This window comes from Eptatretus burgeri, chromosome 4 (assembly GCF_056783735.1).
Source record: "Eptatretus burgeri isolate ZD-2024b chromosome 4, Ebu_testis_v1, whole genome shotgun sequence".
Classification (NCBI taxonomy): Eukaryota; Metazoa; Chordata; class Myxini; order Myxiniformes; family Myxinidae; genus Eptatretus; species Eptatretus burgeri.
In genome coordinates this window covers 7,033,952-7,059,003 of record NC_140964.1, presented here as the reverse complement: position 1 = coordinate 7,059,003, position 25,052 = coordinate 7,033,952, and the positions used below count along the sequence as shown (strand labels likewise).

General features: G+C 44.3%; 1 protein-coding gene across 1 annotated transcript in view; it reads left to right on the top strand.

Annotated features, from left to right (window-relative positions):
• Window positions 1-272: 272 nt before the first annotated feature.
• Window positions 273-25,052, top strand: part of TBC1D23 (TBC1 domain family member 23) — a 67,890-nt gene continuing 43,110 nt past the window's right edge. Inside the window, exons 1-8 of the mRNA XM_085876773.1 lie at window positions 273-416; window positions 4,929-5,040; window positions 5,970-6,054; window positions 6,278-6,878; window positions 15,849-15,960; window positions 17,129-17,253; window positions 19,732-19,778; window positions 19,899-20,002. Coding sequence (XP_085732899.1) covers window positions 385-416; window positions 4,929-5,040; window positions 5,970-6,054; window positions 6,278-6,878; window positions 15,849-15,960; window positions 17,129-17,253; window positions 19,732-19,778; window positions 19,899-20,002 — 1,218 coding nt within the window. The 5' untranslated portion in view covers window positions 273-384. The remainder of the gene's footprint in view (window positions 417-4,928; window positions 5,041-5,969; window positions 6,055-6,277; window positions 6,879-15,848; window positions 15,961-17,128; window positions 17,254-19,731; window positions 19,779-19,898; window positions 20,003-25,052) is intronic.

Sequence of the window (25,052 nt, the reverse complement as noted above, 5' to 3'; positions counted from 1 at the left end):
GGCCAAATGGTCTTCTCATGCGCCGAAGTTCCTTGTGCACGGATATCCGTGGATTCGTGTTGGGAACTGAAACGTGTCTGTGTTGTCCACAATAAAACATGTACAATTTGGAGTTTACTTATATATTTAGATTACAATCAGGGATAAATAGAAACATGGCCAGCAGGACATATAAACCCGAGAATAGAGAGCGTTAAAAAAAAAAAATTCCAAACGGCAACGTCATGGTGAAATGCCAATGGTGAGAAGATGACGCATGACGCATGACGTATGACGTATGACGTATGACGTATGACGTATGACGTATGACGTATGACGTATGACGTATGACGTATGACGTAGTGGTGACACGTTGGCTGCGTGTGACGTCAATGCGGAACGGCAATGGCGGAATTTACACCAGAAGACAAGGAGTTGTAAGTGGTGAAAGATTGGGAGTTTTTTTTTTTTTGGACATTTTCTTAAGAGAAAAAGTATTCCATTTGTGATGAGTATTTGTTTTTATTACCGATGAACATCTTTGTTGGGATTTCCGTTGTTATCGCAGAACATGTCGATTCGCCCTGTTGAAAGTTGGCGTTGGAAACGTTGACGTTTGTTTTGTTGCTGTGGAATGCAGAGAATGTTTTGTTTAACATGGTCTACAGGTGTGTGTGTGTGTGTGTGTGTGTGTGTGTGTGTGTGGTTAACACACCTGCAGACCATGTTAACACACCTGCAGACCACACACATTCTGTGTGTGTTTTCACACACACACACACACACACACACACACACACACACACACACACACACACACACACACACACACACACACACACACACACACACACACTGCAAGTTTATTCTCGTCATGGAGGTTTTGTATTCTGTGTAATCTCGATTCTTTTCCTCCTGTGGACTTCATCCACAGATAGTTATCAGTAGCCAGACAGCCTTATCTAGTTTACAATTCACAAGAAGTTTCTTATAAAAGCTTCTTCTCCCTTCTCCCCTTCTCCCCTTCTCCCCTTCTCCCCTTCTCCCCTTCTCCCCTTCTCCCCTTCTCCCCTTCTCCCCTTCTCCCCTTCACCCTCTCCCCTTCACCCTCTCCCCTTCTCCCCTTCACCCTCTCCGCTTCACCCTCTCCCCGTCACCCTCTCCCTTTACCCTCTCCCTTTACCCTCTATCCTCACCTCTCCCCTTACCCTCTCCCCTTACCCTCTCCCCTTACCCTCTCCCCTTACCCTCTCCCCTTACCCTCTCCTCTTACCCTCTCCTCTTACCCTCTCACCTTACCCTCTCCTCTTACGCTCTGCCCTTGCCCTCTCCTCTTGGCCTCTCCTCTTACCCTCTCCAGTTACCGTCTCCTCTTACCGTCTCCCCTTACCCTCTCCCCTTACCCTCTCCCCTTACCCTCTCCTCTTACCCTCTCCTCTTACCCTCTCCCCTTACCCTCTCCCCTTCCCCTCTCCCCTTACCCTCTCCTCTTACCCTCTCCCCTTACCCTCTCCTCTTACCCTCTCCCCTTACCCTCTCCCCTTACCCTCTCCCCTTACCCTCTATCCTCACCTCTCCCCTCCCCCTACCATCTACCCTTCCCCTACTCCATACACCCTTCTCTTACATTCTCCTTTGAGTCCCCATGTCCTGCTGGAGAACGCTTTGTCATTTTCTTTGTGATTCATTTGTCGTTCCTTGTGCTATTTTTGTGTTTCAAACACAACTGGTTGTAATTTGAACTGATATTTCACCTCCGCCATCGAAGATGGACGGAGGTTACTGTTTTCACCCCTTTCTGTTTGTTTGTTTGTGAACAGTATTACGGAAAAACTCCTGGACGGATTTCGACGAAACTTGGTGGGGGGATTAGGTCTGGTCCAAGGATCATGCCATTAGATTTTGGACTTGGTCCAAAGTCCAATTTCGCCGCGATGGCCGCCATTTTGAAAAAATATTTGAATTTTTGTTTTTGCATTTCTACGTTTTAAGTGATTTCCAAACCAAAAAAAAAAAATTTGTTAGAGAAAAAAAAAAAATTTGCAACTTTTTTACAAAAAAATTTCGATTTTATTTGAAAAATGTTTGAATTTTTGTTTTTGCATTTCTACATGTTTTAAGTGATTTCCAACCAAAAAAAAAAAAAATTTGTTAGAGAAAAAAAAAAAATTTGCAACTTTTTTACAAAAAAATTTCGATTTTATTTGAAAAATGTTTGAATTTTTGTTTTTGCATTTCTACATGTTTTAAGTGATTTCCAACCCCTCCCCCCAAAAAAAATTGTTAGAGAAAAAAAACAACATTTTTCACCTTTTTTTTCCAAAAAAATTCGATTTTTTTTTTTTTAGCATTTCTACATGCACGTCGATCTAGTTTAGTTTATTCAATCCTTGTTCCGTTGAGTCTGATCCGTTTTGACCTGCAATGAATAGGATATCAGGTTCACTTAAGTGACCCAGCAGTATTGGTGGCGGAGGTTTTGCACTCTACCGAGTGCTCCCCCTCTCGTTTACGAGTGCAACGTTTATTTCACTCAAGCCGACTGGCAGGGTCTCCGAGCAGCCATCAAACTTACAGACTGGTCTCCTATCTCTACTTTCTCAAACATCAACTCATCCTGGGAATTCTTTCAAAGAAACTTGCTCTCCCTCATGCACAGATTTATCCCCTCTCGTGTTCAGTTGTCTTACCCTTCCTCCCGCCCTTGGTTTACTGAAGCTTGTGGCGAGGCAGTTGTCCTGAAACAACTTGCCTTTGCCTCATGGAAAGCAAACCCAACTGAGGGCAATCTCAGTTCTTTCCACAAAGCTCGGAACAAGTGTGTATCTCCCCTCAGGAGAGCCAGAAAACAACATCTTTCTCATCTCAAGTCTGAACTCTCAAACCTCTCTCCCTCGTCAAAATCCTGGTGGCGTTTAATCAAATCTGTTTCTGGTGTATGTTCCCCCTCCATCCCCTCCCTTACCTCAAATGGCCGCACTGCTGATTCCACACGTGATAAAGCTGAATGTCTAAACTCGGTGTTTGCAGCTAAATCTTGTGTCCTAAACCCATCACTATCTCTACCCACTTTACCCAGTCGCACCCAACTGTCCCTGGACTCTGTATCCTTTTCTCCTTACAAGGTGGAGAGCTTGCTTTCAAACCTCGAGTCAGATTCTGCAACCGGTCCAGACGGCATCAGCCCACGTGTCCTCAAAGCCTACTCTTCTGCTCTTGCTCACCCTCTCTCTGTTCTATTCACCCTCTCATTTGCCCAAGGTCATCTGCCATCTGCTTGGAAATCTGCTAACATCACTGCCCTGCATAAAAAAGGTGCAAAAACAGGTCCCTATAACTACAGACCAATCAGCCTTCTCCCAATCATCAGCAAGGTGATGGAATCCATCATCGCTTCAGACATGAAATCCTTCCTCTTCTCCAATGGCTTGATTTCCAATCATCAATTTGGTTTCAGACCAGGTCACTCTACCCTGGATATGCTGCTTCTGCTCTCCCATCAATGGATGGAGGTCCTCAATGCCAGACAGGAAATCCGAGCCGTATCCCTGGACATATCACGTGCTTTTGACACAGTCTGGCACCCTGCACTACTCACCAAACTCTCTTCCCATGGTATTCAAGGCCATCTCCACTCATGGCTCGCAGACTTCCTCTCCTGTCACAGTCAACGTGTGGCCCTAAATGGAGTTCTTTCATCCCGTCTTCCTGTGCAGGCTGGAGTTCCTCAAGGTAGCGTTCTGGGCCCTGTTCTTTTTCTGGTTTTCATCAATGATCTCTCGGACTCTCTGGAAAATCCTCTATTTCTCTTTGCCGACGACTCCACCCTCTGCCGTACCATCTGTCATCCCTCAGACCGGCAAGCAGCAGCTTCTTCACTCACTGCAGATCTGGATAAAATCACAAACTGGTCCAACACGTGGAACATGTCTTTCAATCCAGACAAATCTCACACTCTCACTATGTCTCTTCGAAAGGACCGTTTACAAAACCCCCCCATCCACTTTCTCAACAATCCTCTGGAAGAAGTCTTTTCTTTCAAGCTTCTGGGTCTCACTATCTGCCATGACCTTTCCTGGGAAAGTCACATTTCCAACCTGGCCTCCAAAGCCAATCGCCGACTGGGAATCCTCCGTCGTGCTAAGTCCTTCCTCGGCCCTCTTGAGCTCCTGACCACTTACAAAGCTTTTGTCCGTAGCCTGATGGAGTACTGCTCTCCCCTCTGGGCTGGTGCTCCTGCCTCCCACCTTTCTCGGCTTCACGCTGTCAAAACCAGGGCATTTAAGATCATCGGCATCTCCCGCAATGAAGCTGAGTCTTTGGGCCTCTCACTCAATCACCGCAGGTTGGTCGGTGGTCTTTCTGTCTTCTACCGACTCCTCTCCAGCCTTGCACCCCCTGCTCTCTCTGCGATTTGTCCCCACCACATTTCCACAGGGCGCTCAAGGTCCGCCAACAACCCCCTTCTGGTAAAACTACCAAAATCACGAATCACTGCTCATCTTCACTCTTTCATTCCTCTTTTTTCCCGCCTTTGGAATAAACTTCCTCACTCTATTCTTTCCCATTCTTCCCTCCAGGCTTTCAAAACAGCTGTTCACCACCAACTCTTATCTTCCCCCATCCAAATCCTCGATCTTTTCTACCCCCGATAATCCACCCAAGCCCACTTCCTTCATTTCTCCTACTTTCCTTCCTGAAAGTCCCTGAAATGTCCATCTTCTCTTCGCCATGTTCCCCGTCCCATCGCCATCCCTCTCCCTTCCACAGTTCACCTAATGTGTCTGTTCCCCACTGTTTTGTCATTTCCACTCCCGCCCCTCTTGTCTCATGCCTCCTTGCTGTGAGTTGTGTGTTAGCTCTCATACGAGCCTTGACCAAGGTATACAAAAAACAAAAAAAAACAAAAAAAAAAACGAGATGTTTCTGATTGTGTCATTGTGAGGCAGATGGGTGGAGCTATCTCGAGCTCTTGGCGAATCAGGATGTGATTCTGCGACTGTGCGAGGTATTGTTGGGAACAGGCATCTCCCACCTGACCTTCGACCCCAAGTCTGGCAGGTGAACATGATGGATTTAAATTCTGTGGAATGTAAATGTACCTGATTGATCAATATATTGTCTGTAATATCCAAGCATTTACATTCGTTGCTTATTTCTGAGTTTGCGCAAACGAGTCCTCCTCCTGAAGGACTGATTATTCGCTCATTACTCTGATGATGAGTCCTGCAAGTGGCATTTTGAATGCATTTTTGACTAAAAAAAAAAAAAAAAACTTTTTAATAATCTTACTTTCTTACCCTCACGACCCTCTATTTTATTTGTTATCTCGTTTTTCATCCACTTCTTACAGCTCATCACTTTTCTTCCTGCCTCTACTGCCTTTTGTGCTCTCTGCACCCGGCTTGGCCGACCGATTGCCTACTTCTGTGCTTTTGCTCACCTTCTCTTATTGCTATTTACTATTTCCCCGTCCATTCCTCTCCTTCTTTGGTATTTTCTTCTTCTTCTTATCTCTTTCTTTTGTCACCCCTTCGCTCCCTTCTCCCAATTTTGCTCTATCGTGCGTGTGATCATTCAAAATACGTGTGAGTGCGCTCTCTGTCGTCACCCAAGATGGTTCGCTTTCTCAGGGACTGCAGTTCTTCTTCAAGCTCGACTGTTTTCCTTGGTGTGACATTTGTGTGACATCATCTGTGTAACAGGACTGTTTCAGATGTATCGAAATAATGATGGAAATGCTCGGTGGTGGTTGACAACCGGTATAACTCGATGCTGGGATCCTGGATTTGGAGATGTGACATACTGCTGATTTGTCCATTTGTCTACAAATTCATTGTAATTCATGTCAAACTCCAATGATGTACCCAAATGTATGATGATGTACCCTTTGTCCTGCACGTGATGCATGTACGCATCCATCTGTAGGTGATTGTTAAGGATATAAAGCTGTTCGGAATATGTCGAAAGATTGTTGTGTTGTGTTGTAGGTGCTTCTTGGTGTTGCTGGAAAACCTGATCCGATGACTTCATGGGAAAAGGGGAAACTACCAAGGGATCTCGAGAAAGCCCTTGGTATGTTTTTAGACATGGTGTGCATTTGTTCCCATTGTTCCCCATTGTTTTCTAACCTTTGTCTTCATGTGACTGCATGTTATTTTTATTTTTTATTTTTATTTTTTTTAATTCGACATAAATTCCTTTTTTAGAATTAGTTATGAAGAAATATTTGTTCTGAAATTTCCTCTGACTTTGTCAAACCCCATTCCTTTATTTCCACCCCGTAAATGTTTTATAGGTGGGCTGTCTATCTCCCCTTCACTGTCCACTGTTCTCTCTTGGTATCTGCTGATCACGTGTCCTGCTCTTCCGCACTCGCCTGTGCAATCGCCAACTCCACCCCAGCATTCTTCACTTTCCATTTGTGACGTAGGAGCGGGATTGAATGGAGGACAACCAGAAAGAGAAGGCCCGGATTGTGCGGGACTTGGTGCACGGCATTGTGCACCTCCTGACAAAGAATGGGAGGAACAAGGAGACAGTCGAGACATCGGGGGTGGTGAGCAAAATGAAGATAAAAACGGAGAGAAGGAAGATGTTGGGGAGGGAGAACATGAAGCAGTGGGTGATGAAAAAACGGTTGAGAAGCAGAAGGGAAACGATGAGACGAATGAAATGGCGATGGTGGAGGCAGAACCGACTGTAGGTTTTGCAGCGATGGGAAAGCCTGTGAGGAGGGCAAGTGACAAGGAGGAAGAGCAAGACAAGGTGCGGATGAAGGAGGAGGAAACTCGTGTGAGGAACAGTGCACAGCTTCTTTCAGCTTTATCAAGCCTAACTTTTGACCAGCCAGCGCTTGCTCGATGTCTTCATGCATTGTGTTTGCGCTTTCGCCCCAGGTACGTCTCGACATGCTTTAATACCTTGTATTCAATGGTGGTGCCATTGTTCGTGGCCCCCATGTCACACACACATTGTTTGTGCTTCCTGTTTCTCTCACACACACATTGTTTGTGCTCCCTGTCTCCCTCACACACACATTGTTTGTGCTCCCTGTCTCCCTCACACACACATTGTTTGTGCTTCTTGTTTCTCTCACACACATTGTTTGTGCTCCCTGTCTCTCACACACATTGTTTGTGCTTCCTGTCCCTCACACACACATTGTTTGTGCTTCTTGTTTCTCTCACACACATTGTTTGTGCTCCCTGTCCCTCACACACACATTGTTTGTGCTTCCTGTCCCTCACACACACATTGTTTGTGCTTCCTGTCCCTCACACACATTGTTTGTGCTTCTTGTTTCTCTCACACACATTGTTTGTGCTCCCTGTCCCTCACACACACATTGTTTGTGCTCCCTGTCCCTCACACACACATTGTTTGTGCTCCATGTCTCTCACACACACATTGTTTGTGCTCCCTGTCTCTCTCACACACACATTGTTTGTGCTTCATGTCTCTCTAACACACACATTGTTTGTGCTCCATGTCTCTCTCACACACACATTGTTTGTGCTCCATGTCTCTCTCACACACACATTGTTTGTGTTCCATGTCTCTCTCACACACACATTGTTTGTGCTTCATGTCTCTCTCACACACACATTGTTTGTGCTTCATGTCTCTCTCACACACACATTGTTTGTGTTCCATGTCTCTCTCACACACACATTGTTTGTGCTTCATGTCTCTCTAACACACACATTGTTTGTGCTCCCTGTCTCTCTCACACACACATTGTTTGTGCTCCATGTCTCTCTCACACACACATTGTTTGTGCTCCATGTCTCTCTCACACACACATTGTTTGTGCTTCATGTCTCTCTAACACACACATTGTTTGTGCTCCATGTCTCTCTAACACACACATTGTTTGTGCTCCATGTCTCTCTCACACACACACATTGTTTGTGCTTCATGTCTCTCTAACACACACATTGTTTGTGCTCCATGTCTCTCTCACACACACATTGTTTGTGCTTCATGTCTCTCTCACACACACATTGTTTGTGCTCCATGTCTCCCTCACACACACATTGTTTGTGCTCCATGTCTCTCTCACACACACATTGTTTGTGCTCCATGTCTCTCTCACACACACATTGTTTGTGCTCCATGTCTCTCTCACACACACATTGTTTGTGCTCCATGTCTCTCTCACACACACACATTGTTTGTGCTCCATGTCTCTCTCACACACACACATTGTTTGTGCTTCATGTCTCTCTAACACACACATTGTTTGTGCTCCATGTCTCTCTCACACACACATTGTTTGTGCTTCATGTCTCTCTCACACACACATTGTTTGTGCTTCATGTCTCTCTCACACACACATTGTTTGTGCTCCATGTCTCTCTCACACACACATTGTTTGTGCTCCATGTCTCTCTCACACACACATTGTTTGTGCTTCATGTCTCTCTCACACACACATTGTTTGTGTTCCATGTCTCTCTCACACACACATTGTTTGTGCTTCATGTCTCTCTCACACACACATTGTTTGTGCTTCATGTCTCTCTAACACACACATTGTTTGTGCTCCATGTCTCTCTCACACACACATTGTTTGTGCTCCCTGTCTCTCTCACACACACACATTGTTTGTGCTCCCTGTCTCTCTCTCACACACACATTGTTTGTGCTCCCTGTCTCTCTCACACACACATTGTTTGTGCTCCATGTCTCTCTCACACACACATTGTTTGTGCTCCATGTCTCTCTCACACACACATTGTTTGTGCTCCCTGTCTCTCTCACACACACATTGTTTGTGCTCCATGTCTCTCTCACACACACATTGTTTGTGCTTCATGTCTCTCACACACACATTGTTTGTGCTTCATGTCTCTCTCACACACACATTGTTTGTGCTCCCTGTCTCTCTCACACACACACATTGTTTGTGCTCCATGTCTCTCTCACACACACATTGTTTGTGCTCCATGTCTCTCTCACACACACACATTGTTTGTGCTCCATGTCTCTCTCACACACACATTGTTTGTGCTCCCTGTCTCTCTCATACACACATTGTTTGTGCTCCATGTCTCTCTCACACACACATTGTTTGTGCTTCATGTCTCTCTAACACACACATTGTTTGTGCTCCATGTCTCTCTCACACACACATTGTTTGTGCTCCATGTCTCTCTCACACACACATTGTTTGTGTTCCATGTCTCTCTCACACACACATTGTTTGTGCTTCATGTCTCTCTCACACACACATTGTTTGTGTTCCATGTCTCTCTCACACACACATTGTTTGTGCTTCATGTCTCTCTCACACACACATTGTTTGTGTTCCATGTCTCTCTCACACACACATTGTTTGTGCTTCATGTCTCTCTCACACACACATTGTTTGTGCTTCATGTCTCTCTAACACACACATTGTTTGTGCTCCCTGTCTCTCTCACACACACATTGTTTGTGCTCCCTGTCTCTCTCACACACACACATTGTTTGTGCTCCATGTCTCTCTCACACACACATTGTTTGTGCTCCCTGTCTCTCTCACACACACATTGTTTGTGCTCCATGTCTCTCTCACACACACATTGTTTGTGCTCCATGTCTCTCTCACACACACATTGTTTGTGCTCCATGTCTCTCTCACACACACATTGTTTGTGTTCCATGTCTCTCTCACACACACATTGTTTGTGCTTCATGTCTCTCTCACACACACATTGTTTGTGCTCCCTGTCTCTCTCACACACACACATTGTTTGTGCTTCATGTCTCTCTAACACACACATTGTTTGTGCTCCCTGTCTCTCTAACACACACATTGTTTGTGCTCCCTGTCTCTCTCACACACACATTGTTTGTGCTCCCTGTCTCTCTCACACACACATTGTTTGTGCTCCATGTCTCTCTCACACACACATTGTTTGTGCTCCATGTCTCTCTCACACACACATTGTTTGTGCTTCATGTCTCTCTCACACACACATTGTTTGTGCTTCATGTCTCTCTCACACACACATTGTTTGTGCTTCATGTCTCTCTCATACACACATTGTTTGTGCTTCCTGTTTCTCTCTCACACACACATTGTTTGTGCTCCATGTCTCTCTCACACACACATTGTTTGTGCTCCATGTCTCTCTCACACACACATTGTTTGTGCTTCATGTCTCTCTCACACACACATTGTTTGTGCTTCCTGTTTCTCTCATACACACATTGTTTGTGCTTCCTGTTTCTCTCACACACACATTGTTTGTGCTCCATGTCTCTCTCACACACACATTGTTTGTGCTCCATGTCTCTCTCACACACACATTGTTTGTGCTTCCTGTTTCTCTCACACACACATTGTTTGTGCTCCATGTCTCTCTCACACACACATTGTTTGTGCTCCCTGTCTCTCTCACACACACACATTGTTTGTGCTTCATGTCTCTCTCACACACACATTGTTTGTGCTTCATGTCTCTCACACACACACATTGTTTGTGCTCCATGTCTCTCTCACACACACACATTGTTTGTGCTTCATGTCTCTCTCACACACACATTGTTTGTGCTTCATGTCTCTCTCACACACATTGTTTGTGCTCCCTGTCTCTCTCACACACACATTGTTTGTGCTCCCTGTCTCTCTCACACACACACATTGTTTGTGCTCCATGTCTCTCTCACACACACATTGTGTGTGCTCCATGTCTCTCTCACACACACATTGTTTGTGCTTCATGTCTCTCTCACACACACATTGTTTGTGCTCCATGTCTCTCTCACACACACATTGTTTGTGATCCATGTCTCTCTCACACACACATTGTTTGTGCTCCATGTCTCTCTCACACACACATTGTTTGTGCTCCATGTCTCTCTCACACACACACATTGTTTGTGCTCCCTGTCTCTCTCATACACACATTGTTTGTGCTCCATGTCTCTCTCACACACACATTGTTTGTGCTTCATGTCTCTCTAACACACACATTGTTTGTGCTCCATGTCTCTCTCACACACACATTGTTTGTGCTCCATGTCTCTCTCACACACACATTGTTTGTGTTCCATGTCTCTCTCACACACACATTGTTTGTGCTCCCTGTCTCTCTCACACACACACATTGTTTGTGCTTCATGTCTCTCTCACACACACATTGTTTGTGCTTCATGTCTCTCACACACACACATTGTTTGTGCTCCATGTCTCTCTCACACACACACATTGTTTGTGCTTCATGTCTCTCTCACACACACATTGTTTGTGCTTCATGTCTCTCTCACACACATTGTTTGTGCTCCCTGTCTCTCTCACACACACATTGTTTGTGCTCCCTGTCTCTCTCACACACACACATTGTTTGTGCTCCATGTCTCTCTCACACACACATTGTGTGTGCTCCATGTCTCTCTCACACACACATTGTTTGTGCTTCATGTCTCTCTCACACACACATTGTTTGTGCTCCATGTCTCTCTCACACACACATTGTTTGTGATCCATGTCTCTCTCACACACACATTGTTTGTGCTCCATGTCTCTCTCACACACACATTGTTTGTGCTCCATGTCTCTCTCACACACACACATTGTTTGTGCTCCCTGTCTCTCTCATACACACATTGTTTGTGCTCCATGTCTCTCTCACACACACATTGTTTGTGCTTCATGTCTCTCTAACACACACATTGTTTGTGCTCCATGTCTCTCTCACACACACATTGTTTGTGCTCCATGTCTCTCTCACACACACATTGTTTGTGTTCCATGTCTCTCTCACACACACATTGTTTGTGCTTCATGTCTCTCTCACACACACATTGTTTGTGTTCCATGTCTCTCTCACACACACATTGTTTGTTCTCCCTGTCTCTCTCACACACATTGTTTGTGCTCCTTGTCTCTCTCACACACACATTGTTTGTGCTCCTTGTCTCTCTCACACACACATTGTTTGTGCTCCATGTCTCTCTCACACACACATTGTTTGTGCTCCCTGTCTCTCTCACACACACACATTGTTTGTGCTTCATGTCTCTCTCACACACACATTGTTTGTGCTTCATGTCTCTCTCACACACACATTGTTTGTGCTTCATGTCTCTCTCACACACACATTGTTTGTGCTCCATGTCTCTCTCACACACACATTGTTTGTGCTCCATGTCTCTCACACACATTGTTTGTGCTTCCTGTCCCTCACACACACATTGTTTGTGCTTCTTGTTTCTCTCACACACATTGCTTGTGCTCTCTCTCCCTCACACACACATTGTGCTTCCTGTCCCTCACACACACATTGTTTGTGCTTCCTGTCCCTCACACACACATTGTTTGTGCTTCCTGTCCCTCACACACACATTGTTTGTGCTTCCTGTCCCTCACACACACATTGTTTATGCTTCCTGTCCCTCACACACACATTGTTTGTGCTTCCTGTCCCTCACACACACATTGTTTGTGCTTCCTGTCCCTCACACACACATTGTTTGTGCTTCTTGTTTCTCTCACACACATTGTTTGTGCTTCCTGTCCCTCACACTCACATTGTTCGTGCTTCCTGTCCCTCACACTCACATTGTTTGTGCTTCCTGTCTCTCTCACACACATTGTTTGTGCTTCCTGTCCCTCACACATACACATTGTTTGTGCTTCCTGTCTCTCTCACACACATTGTGCTTGTGTCCAAAGACAGTAAGATGTGTCCAATAAGGTGTCACGAGCTAAGTGCTGGTCTACCTTCGAGCACATTCTGTACAGGACGCTTCGAGCACATTCCCGTGGTTGGCATGCACATTCGCCCGATTCTGCGATAGTGTGCGCTGGGCCAACACCGATATGTGTCAGATATTGAGGAGAACGCTCGGATGTAATAATTATATAGAGGTTTGGAATGAAAAGGATATAGATATTAGTGTCAGATTGAGAAATGGAGGGGAAAAAAAGAATGCCGATATAGCTCGTCCAGAAATGGATTGAAAGGAACGCGCCACTTGCGCCTTGCACACTCGCATCCTGCTGAACGTGGCGTGGTTGTCGTTTTACTACTATCAGCCTCGATTGAGGGATCGCTTGAGGATAGGAGCTCTGTGCTGTCGATGCTCATGTGGTGTTTGAGCACCCTTTCTAAGGTGCTGTTTCTTCCGTCTCCTCGGTACGTATTCCGTGCAGCGTGGGCATTGTGTTGAGTGTGCTTTCTACGCAGGGGTGTCCAGCGTAATGCCTGCTTGGCCTTTGCTGAGGACCCATCTCACAGCGAAGGGTGCACGTGACTCAGATTTACCTCAGGAATAATCAGAAAAGAAGAGTGGGAATGAAGTTAGAAATGAAGAGGAAATGTCAGCAAACCTAGCGATGAGATGCTCGCAACGCACGCCCCTGTTGTCCCGCTAGACAAAAGGGAAGGGACTATCGACATGTATATTAATGGAATAACTGTCTTGGGACCACTATATGTTGGATGCATGCGGTTCTGAGAACCACAGCTATATATATACAGCCATGGGTACAGAGTGTATTATGAGGGGGTTAATCCCTGTTTGTCCTCGGAAGAGCCGGACTTGGGGCCACCGCTCACAATTAACTTTGTGGTACAGTTGGTTGCTTGAGAACCACGAACGCCAATCAGTTAACTACGAGTTCCAGTGTCCACCGTCTAATTTTGCCGTTTAACTGGAGGTCACGTGGTTTCCTGAACGGGGAGCGTGCCCTCGGCAAATCACCAATCTTATCTTGATTAGATCTTAATTAGGGCAGCTGAGCGTTCAACCACTGGTGCGTGCTGACTGTTACAGGTCAATTTGTTTGGTAATTACCTCCCAGTCCATCTCGGCACGGACAGGTTGGAACATCAAAAAAGGAATTTATTAATAAGGAAAAAATAGATACAAAGAACTTTCTATTTCCGTGTGGTAAAAATAAGTTAATTCGAGGCAATCAAAATAATCGCAAGCAAATAAATAATCAGGCACTGACAGAAAAAGAGACAAAGGACAGAGACTTGTCACTATGCCTTACTTAATTAAACACGAGACGGGTACCCAGCAGATCATTCTGGGGGGGGGGGGGGAATCCAGTCTCGCTCACCAAATAGAAGTCGTCGTCCATCAAATATAACGTCTTGAAATGTGTGCGCGTGCCTTGTCCGCTGCCAGCGCCCAGCTTTGCCATGCCCTCACTCGCATACATGCTTGAACGCCGGGCGATGTCACCCACAAGAATCAGTTACGCCAAGAGCAGGTCTCGAGCAGAACCAGCATTAATGGTCTGAGCTTCACCCACCGTGGGAGCCACCAGGAGCCACAACCGACGGACAGCTGTTCGGAGTTGTGAGACGCTGAGGTGCTATGAGAAACTGTCGCCAGCTCAACAACCGTCTAACTGGAACCGACGAGCAACCGTCTGACTGGAACCGACGAAACGGCCGTCTGACTGGAACCGACGAGCAACCGTCTGACTGGAACCGACGAGCAACCATCTGACTGGAACCGACGAGCAACCGTCTGATTGGAACCGACGAGCAACCGTCTGACTGGAACTGACGAAACGGCCGTCTCCCAAAGCTGCCAGAACCGCAACCAGCCACCACCAACTGACTCTCAATGCCATCAGAATCGCAACCAGCCACCACCAACCGACTCTCAAACCAATCTCGCGATCATTCCTGGCCTACGATGCCATGTTTGTGGCGCTGGATGAACGGCATGAAGCAGCCGTTTGCCAGAATTACCGAGCGAAAAACGTGAGGCGCTCATAAAACGTCAACAACAATCACCACCTCAGTGTTCAGCCCGATACGACAAAAGAGCCAGTTAGCGTCCTGAGAGCTGCTGAACGGGGTGTCAAACCTCTGGAAAAAGGCGGGTGTCATCGTCGGTGAAAGAGGTGGGTGTCGAACGTCGATGGAAAAAGGTGGATGTCAGCGTCGATGAAAGAGGTGGGTGTCGAACGTCGAAGGAAAAAGGGTGGGTGTCGGGCCTCCATTGGGCTAATGGTTATCTCACGTGCATGAATGTGTCTGTCGTAAAGATAAAAAGAAGCTTTCCATAAGAGAGGGAATCTATTCTTTACCCTTTTCAACGCATCGAGTTCGAATCCCACCAGACATGGGGATGGGTCAATCCTGGACATGCATTTAGGGAAATAACTGTCTGAGGACCGAGATGTTTGTATGCATTCGGTGGATTGGATTCTGAATTCCGTGTGTGTGTGTGTGTGTGTGTGTGTGTGTGTGTGTGTGTGTGTGTGTGTGCGTGTGTGTGTGCGTGCGTGCGTGCGCATGTATTTCTATATACAGGGGGCTGCAAAAGTAGGTATACAGTAAGTATTATACCAGTATTATAATAGTGGTACTCGGATTCATTTAATACTAGAATTCGTTAAAGTCAAAAACATTTGAGGGATTAATATGTTTATTATTTATATGTTTATTATTGGTATTTTGTTATTATTGATATGCTGGTATAATCAATAAAATACGTTTTGTGCGCACGTTTTGTTTTTCATTACTGTATACCTACTTTTGCAGCCCCCTGTATATGTGTATACACACACGCACACACGCACACACACACACACACACACACACACACACACACACACACACACACACACACACACACACACACACACACACACACACACACACACACACACACACACACACACACACACACACACACCTCTGTCCATTTTTAAACCTCTTGTAGTTCTTGTTTTGTATTCCTCCCGAGCACATCCTGCTTTTGTTATTCTTTGTCCTTGCATATATTTTTTCTCCACTTTATAACTCACATCTTTATTGCATCTTATAACCAGTTGATAGACTATTGTATTTTATCTTTGATTTTTGTCTTTCTTCCTCCACTTTTGTTCCCCATTCCTAACCCTTTAGAAATTCTTCCAAGGCACAATCCCTGCTACAATTGCTACTGCAGTACCATGAGCCGTGCCTCTCCTGCTTTCTGAACTCTCACCGTGTGTCTCTGTCCTTCACCCAACCCTGGGTAGTGCACAATTCCTTATGAAATACCCATTCGCTTCTCCTCATCTTCTCTGCCTGTATTTTTCACCTTCTGTCTCTCGGTGCCCCCCTGTCTGTGTCTCTCCAGGAACATTGCCATTCAAGCTCTTCACTCTCCTTAAATCTAAGATAATTGATAAAGAGTGCAAGCTCACATCTCATGAAGTTTGGAAAATGATCCCAGTTCTAATATTCCTCCTTTAATGTGTGTAATTTTGACTTGGAAGGATTTTGTGTGACTGTTCTGGAAAATCCCAACCAAACGTGGTGATGCGTATATATTCGGTTTGTGTTGTCTCCAAAAACGTTGTCCAGCTTTGTTCGTGAGAATATATGAAAACGTTCTGAAGCTTCAGCTTCTGCAAGACATAATGTGTTTGTCGGCTTTTGGGAATCCCACCTGTGGAGCTAAAATTTCCAAAACCATTGCATTTGGTGTGTGTGTGTGTGTGTGTGTGTGTGTGTGTGTGTGTGTGTGTGTGTGTGTGTGTGTGTGTGTGTGTGTGTGTGTGTGTGTGTGTGTTTACATACATACTTTTTCAAAGGCCACCTGTGCCACAGGTGCTCCTCACTAACTGGCTCTTCAGTCGAAGTTCGCAACATCATCTTGTTTTTGCTCTTCAACCTTGATATGGACTGCTGGGGTGGGCCAGCAAAGGCACACATGCAGCCACTACATGTAGATGCATATGAACCACCACCTCTCGCCAAGGAGAACACAAACCATAACAACTTTCACTCCCAGAACCGACTGTACTGGAAATACATGTTAGAGCAACCAACCAAACAGCCTTCCAACATACACCGCTCAAAACAGAAAGTATCGAGACACTAAGAAATGTCCAAACTTGTCTCCGTAGAATAGAAAAGTCCTTGAAAGTTAATCGTCATCAACAATAATATTTGTCTTTGTCGGGCCATTGGTCCCATGATGATCATTTTCACGGGTGGGTTTCACAAGGTAAACTTATGCAGTACTTTGCCCATTTTAAAAGCTGCCTTTAATACAGAATTTCACCTGAAACGGTTCACACACTTAATAGCAAAACAATTCGAATTTTTACTCATTGCACCAGCGAGATCATGGTTCAGGTGAGGTAATTTAAATTAGGATTCGACTCTGGACATTTTGCCTTCCTGTGTGTTTGCAGTTTGGCACTCTGTTCGCTGATTGCGTACCAAGATCCACGTTGTTGCTGCTCTGGGATTGGCTGTTTCAGCAGGGTGACGCCTACCTGCTTTTATTCCTCGCACTGGTTCTAATTGTCAATGCAAAGTGAGTTCATTCTTCTCATCTAAACTTTGACCTTTATAATCTTCAGCTTCTGCAATTTATCATACACTTTTGTGTGGAAGGCATACGCTGTGTAGTTATACTTTTTCAAGGCCAAAAATTTCCAAATCACGGTGAAACACTCAGGAGATTAAAAAAACTGAACAAGAGGGAGATGTGATTGGAGATCGTCGATGGGTCCCGGTATTATAATCTCGTAATATTACCCAATTGGAAGTACAGTACTTCAAATTCTGCTTCATAATGAAAATAAATATCCCCCCCCCAAGTTTTTAGATCCTTGTGGAGGATCTCTAAGTCTTACTCACGTTGTTGTTCTTCTGCTTCTTCTTGTGCACTTTTTTGTTTCACAGCCTACAGTTTTCATCGAAACTTCCTGAAACTTGGCATATATATGTAAAAATTCGTTGCGCAGACAGTAACCATCTCCGATTTTGAAAATTCCTCCTAGAAAAAAAGTTATGATGTCAAAATATCTCCGCTATGTAAATCGCCAAAAAAATTTATCTCCGAAACTAGGCAATCTATTTGAATTATGTTTGCGGGAATCGAACAGGGCATTAGCAGAGATGAAATACCACACATATGATACATCACTATGATGTCATATCAATTTTTATGATGTCATTCCTATTTTTTTTACGTTTTTTTTGTTTCACAACCCAGAGCTTTCATCAGATCTTCGTGAAACTTGCCATATATATGCAGAGATCACCACTCTGTCTGCATTGGCGAAGTGATAAGCCCATCGACTCAGTTTCATCGCAGGAGATATCAATAATCTTGATGACCTTGGTCTCCACAGCGTGTGAGAGCAATGTGTGATGCAGGGACACTAGACTGGCCAGTGGCCATAGGGGAGTGCAGTACTCTTAACCTGTGGATAAAGGCCTTGGAGGTGGATAAGAGTTCAGGTGTGCCAAAGTTATGACGGAGGATGCCCAGTCGGCAGCTGGTTTTTCAGGCCAACTTTGAATTGTTATATTTGCCCAAGAAAGATCATGACTGACAGTGAGACCCAGGAGTTTGAATGAATCCACTTCAAGTGGATTGTCACGAAAGTACACAGGAGGGTTTGCCAGATGGTCCTTTCGAAGAGAGTGAGTGAGAGTGTGAGATTTGTTAGGATAGAAAGACATTTTCTAAGTGTTTGACCATCTTGTGATGTGTATATATATATATATATTTTTTTTTTTTCAACATCTGAAGAGAGGGAAAAGGCTGCAGCCTGCCTGCCTGTCTGAAGGATAAGAAATGTCATGGCAGAGGGTGATGTCATCAGCAAATGGATAAAGGCGATTTTTTTTATTTTTTATTTTTATTTTTTTCCAGAGAGACTGAGAGATCATTGATGAAGATTCTGAAGAGTACTTGGCCTAGAACACTGCCTTGGTGGCACTCCAGCCTTGACAGGGAGAGGATATGAAAGGATTCCATTGAGAGCCACTTGCTGGCTCCGAGAGTAGAGGAAGTCAGTAACCTAAAAATGCAGTTGGTCTTGAATGCTATACGAAGACAATTTGGAGAGCAAGGCAGGATGCCAGACTGTATTGAATACTCAAGATATGTCCAGAGACGGCCCTCATCTCATGTCTGATATTGAGGGCCTCCATCCATTGTTGGGCGAGTCAGAGCAGCATGTCCCATGTTGAGTCGAGTGACTTTGTCTGAATCCGAATTGATGATCCGAGATGAGGCTTTTGGAGAAAAGGAAGGATTCCATATCATCTGCGATGATTGAATTCATGACGTTGCTAATGATTTGAAGTAAGCTGAAAGGTCCGTCATGAACAGGATCGGTTTTTCTACCTTTTTATGTCATGCAGTGATGTTGTTGGATTTCCAAACAGATGGAAGATGACCAAAGGCAAATTATAGGGTGAAAATAACAGAAAAGGATGTGTAAGAGCAGCAAAGCAGGTTTTTACGACACATTCGCTGATGCTGTCCAGTCCTCGAATCAGAGTTGAGGGTCGAAAGAACCTTTTCCACCTTCTCAGGAGCAAAAGACACAGAGTCTTTTGGGTACAAATCAGAAGGGTGGGTACTGAGAGTGAAGGCTTGGTGAGTCAAAATTTCAAAGCAAATACAGAATTGAGTCATTCAGCCTTCTCACGAGCAGACTCGGCAATGGTGCCATTTGAAGAGGTGGGGGGGGTTGGATGGAAGGGGAGCATGCTCCAGAGTCAGAATTGACATGATGCCCCCAGGTTTTAGAGGAGGGTGATAAGTTTAAAAGTTCATTCTGACGTTGGACATGTTGTGGCTCCCTTGAGAGTGGACACACACTTGTGAGCTTTGTGGAATGATCTGAGGTTGCCTTCAGTCAGGTTTGCCTTCCAGGTAGAACGGCACAGCATTTCCATGAACAGAACAATGGTACAAATATGAAACCTGTTTCATACCATTATTGTGAGCTGCTGAAAATATTGCTTTGCATTAACATCATTACATTTGCAGGGATGTTGTTGTGGCGATGGAGAAACCAACACAAAACAAAATTACAAGTAAGTCAAAAACAAATTTGTTCAACTGATTCTCTGTACTTGATGTCTGTCTGAGATTGTTTGTGAATCTTCATTGCACTGGATATTTCTGTGTGTGTGTCGGGGTGTTCTCGTCTCCAGCATTGTTGAGCTCTTTGCCCAGCGAGCTGAGACTTGAAGACGTGGATGATTTTGTTTCGCTGGCACAGCACTACGTTGGTCTGACTCCCGTTTCCTTTCGTTCAGTAAGTTTCATGCTCCGCCTTCACCAAGCTTCACTTGCACATTTCTGTAAAAATTTTCCACAGCACGTTATACAACAATCCACCTTCAAATCTGCACCTTGGATAAGTCGCACTTTCCTGCCTCAGTGTTCAGCTTTTGTATCTGTGGGGTTTATTTATTTATTTATTTATTTATTACATGCTCCAGGCTCGTGGAAGAACTATGATACAGAACACAATCAGAACACAACACAACAAGGGAAACAGCAGGAGAAAGGGGGAAATGCCAACAGCAAGGTGGAGGGAGAAAGTAGATGGAGATGGACAAAAAGAATGCAGGTAATGACAAGCAGTAAGGGAGAACGCTAAGGGTGGACAATATGGATACATAGCAAACTTTTGGGAATGTGGGGTCGCCTAATGGGTGAAGAAAATATGATTTTGGATGGGGGATGACGAGAAGGTGGTAAACAGCTGTCGTGAAGATCTGCAGGGAACAATGACATTGAATTGCACGATGGAGGAAACACAGTCGACGTCTGGCTTTAGAGGCCAATTTTCAAATGTGGCTGACCCCAGAGAGATTATGGCTGAGAGTGGGTCCCAAAAGTTTGAGTGTCTGAACCTCTTCGAGAGGGTTGTTGAGAAAGTAGATGCAAATGTTTGTGGTTACGGTCCTTTCATAGAGGGAGAGAGTGAAAGAGTGAAAGAGTGGAATGAGAGATTTCTCAGGATTGAAAGACGTGTTCAATGTCAGAGGCGAGGTAATAGGCTGTTTCCTGTCTGTCAGAAGGATAAGGGATCTCATTGCAGAGTGTGGAGTCATCAGCAAAGAGACAGAGAGGATTTTCCAGAGTTGGTGAGATCATTGATGAAGATTAGGAATCATATGGGGGTGTAGAGCACTGCCTTGGGGTACTCCAGCCTTGACAGGGAGAGAAAAAGAAAGGGTTACATTGAGAGCCACATGTTGGCTATGGGTGTGGACGAAGTGTTGTCAAGATACGATGAATGTATCAGTGAGACAAAGTGATTACAAAGCTGAACCTATAGGTTCATTTAAAGCTCTTCAATGTCAGGGTCTGGTGTGCTTTCATCTGTAAAAGGAAGTCTCTCGTCGTCATTTCAGCAAGAAAATTTGAAAGATATCTTATGAAATCTATTTATTATGACAATGGTACTGGCCTCCACCATTAAGTTTGGTTAACCATTTCACCATTCGATCACACTGATAAGGAGCCTCTAGTTAGCTCACCTGCATCTTCTTACAGTTTACCTTTTGGTTGTATTTTGAGTTATTTATCCTCGAGGCAGCCAAGCTAAGTTTGGTTTTGTTTTTGTACACATTTAGAGGTCTTTTAATGACGGTTACATGGAAAGCCAGGATTTTTTAGATTTTTTTTTAGCTGCAACACATTTTCTTCAAGTGTTTATGGAGGTACGAAAACCGCATGTGGAAAAAGGTGAAGAAGCGCCGTTTTGGATGTTTGCCCTTCAAAAAAAAAACACACACACACACACACATACAAACACCCACACAGACAATTGAGGGTTTGGTTGTGGATACCTCCCCTGTGAGTGAGTCCGAGCGACGACAAGCTATGAAGCAAACCATTGAGGAGAAAGCGAGCAGGCAGATGCACAACCCTGGCATGTACGTTCTTGCATGACCCCTCTGAGTGCCATGGGTGATCCCTGTCAAGCAGCTGAGGCCCAACGGCCTCTTGAGGAAAGCAATATGGCTGGTTGTCACAAAAATATGCCAAATAATGACAGTCATTCACAGAAAATGACTAAAGGGATACAGACCCCTCATAGGCAGATGCCTATGTTTATGTGGCCACACCAAGCAGTTAGAATGTGTGCTGGAAAGGACAATGACTGCACCTTCTCCAGTGAAGAAGTATTAAATATAAACAAGTCTGAAGACGACGATGGTTCACGAGTGGTATTTGACGATGTAGATTGTTTCAGAAGTCAAGGATGAGACAATGTGATAATGTTTGACCAAGTTATAAAAATGATCAACATGATGTGGTACGAGTGACAGGTTATAAGCTGCAAAATGTCGAAAACCCGGTTTCGTTCAACAACTTTAAAAATTTGACCTTTGCACAACCTTTAAAGGTCACAAAACAATGTTGTGGACATTAAAATAAGGAAACAGGATACGTGCTATAGCTTAATGGAGTTAGTTCGTCGAAGAAGGTTGAAAACCCGGTTCGATTCCCACAACTTTGAAAATTTGACCTTTGTGAACTTTAAGGTTCAAAGGTCAAGGATTATGACCTTTGGTGCAAAATTTCCTCTGGAACATTTCAAGAACATTGAAGACGTGGATGATTTTGTTTCGCTGGCACAGCACTACGTTGGTCTGACTCCCGTTTCCTTTCGTTCAGTAAGTTTCATGCTTCGCCTCCGTCATATAGGCTGTATGGCATTTCGCACTCCTCGGATTATCCATACTTTGATGAAATCAGCGTAAAAACAAACTTGAAGGGAGCGCCACGGGCAAGGTGTTCGAGATAGAGAAAAATGGTTTGAAGACTTTAGGTGGGGAATGACCTCAAGATTATGCGTAAAAAATATTGTTATCCTAGCTCTCAAAGTTTGGGCGGTCGTATGATTTTTATGTCAAAATTCGTAATTTTCTAAGTTCGTGATCTTGTGACCTTGACCTTGGGACGAAAATGAAAAATCGAGCTCCGTGGGGCTATGCAGGTGCCATTGGGCTAACCAAATACCGAAACCCCTGCCAGATTCGACAAACCCCTCTGAGAAGATGGATTTTTATGTCAAAATCGCAATTTTCTAAGTTCGTGACCTAGTGACATTGACCTTGGGACGAAAATGAAAAATCGAGCTCTGTGGGGCTATGCAGGTGCCATTGGGCTAACCAAATACTGAAACTCCTGTCAGATTCGACAAAACCCCTTGGAGAAGATGCAAATTGAAATCGGCTACCCCCTAAAAACACATGTTTTTTGGGCGTGGCTCCGCCCATAATGGCACACCATTCCCATTTTCAGGAAAACACAACGAGATCATGATATAAACCTCCCACCAAAATTTCATCAGGATCGGATCAAAACCCACGGACCTCTGCTCGGGACAGACAGACAGACAGACAGACAGACACAACAATAACGAATATAGTGGTCACATATTTTTCGTGAAAATATTTTTTCGTGAACGAAAATTGTTTGTTGTTATTTTCAATATTACATACTCTTGCAAATTCCATTTCTTGGAGATAGACAAAGGAACCTGATCAACTTTACTGTCTTTTCCTGTTCTCATAACCAGTTACAGTTATTTTTTTTGGTATACATTGTCTAGGCTTGAATGAGAGCTAACACACAACGCACAGCAAAAGGGGGGGGGGGCATGAGACAAGAGTGGTGGGAGAGGGAAGGACAAAACAGTGGGGAACAGAGACATTAGATCTGTGGAAGGGAGTGGGATGGGGGCAGGGAACACGGGGTATACAAGATGGACATTACAGGGACTTTCAGGAAGGAAAGCAGGGAATTGAAGGAGGTGGGCTTGGGTGGATTATCGGGGGTAGAAAAGATGGAGGATTTGGATGGGGGATGACAAGAGGTGGTGGTGAACAGCTCTTTTGAAGGCCTCGAGGGAAGAATGGGATTGAAGACAGTGTGAGAGTTTATTCCAAAGGTGTTTCCAAAAAGGTGTTTCTTTCCAAAAAAGAAATTCCTTTTTCTCAATTTGTGTTGTTAACGCTCAGGTCTCTGCCCCAGAGATGATAATTCGAATAATTCCCTGATTGGGAGCTTTTCATTTCAGATGTATTGGTAAGCTATGTCTCATGATGTTACTGAGTTTAACATATTGTTTCCATCCAAGTTTGATTGTTCCCTTTTATTTCTTGTTCTTGATTCTTTTTCCTTGAGGTTAAAGCTTTGCCCAAGGTATATGTATTCTTCTAATTTTTCTATTTTGTTTCCATTCATTATGATTTCTCCATGAGGTACAAAGCGGTTCATTACTACTTTGGTTTTTGACGTGTTCATCTTCAACCCACACTTCGTGCTGGCTTCAGCGAGTTTCCTGAGCAAGGTTTAAATTCCCTCAAAGCTTTCCTACTTGACAACAATGTTGTCTGCAAATCATAGGTGGTTAAACTTCTATCCATTGATGGTAACAACCTTATCTTCCCACTGAAGTGATGAAATCACATACTCCAGACAGGTAGTGAATAATTTTGGCGAGATCGCGTCACCTTGTCGTACTTCCTTTGTGCAGCATCGCTGCAGTTGTACAATCTGTGTAAATATCTTTCAGTTATTCAAGACATTTCCTTTCCACTCCTTCTTGATGGAATGCATCCAGCACCGAATGTTTCCACATGTTGGCTTCTATATATTCGAAAGAAGGCTGATTGGACGATAGTTTTGAAGGGGATAATCATGTTTGCTTATTTCCATTGCTTGGGGACTTTCCCTTGTCTTTAGCTGTGTATAGTTTAACAAGCTGCTCTGTGATAGTGTTTTCTCATTCCATAATTGTGCCTATTCATATGTTATCAGGCCTTGGTGCCTTTCCTCTTTTCATGTTGTGTAATCCATATTTCACTTCCCACTTTGTGACGTCTGGTGTCTCTTCAGCCGTTGTTTGATGCAGCTCTTCCACCCTGTTGTCACTGTGGTTAAGCTGTTCATAACATTCTTCTCTTCGTTTGTAGTGTTTTGTCTTGATCTCTTCTCTCATTTTACGTCCATTTTTTTTTTTATCAAGCAGTGTTCTCTCGTTTACCATCATAATGTTTTTTTTGCTCGTTTTCTTCAAGCTCCTGTTGTTTTCAATCGTTTCCTTGATCTTTTCGTTTTTTGTTTTTTTTGTATACCTTGTCGAGGCTCGTGTGAGAGCTAACACACAACACACATCAAGGGGGGCATGAGACAAGAGGGGATGGAGTGGAAAGGACAAAACAGTGGGGAACAGAGACATTAGGAGATCTGTGGAAGGGAGAGGGATGGGACTGGGAACATGGGGAATAGAAGATGGATATTACAGGGGCTTTCAGGAAGGAGAGCAGGGAATTGAAGGA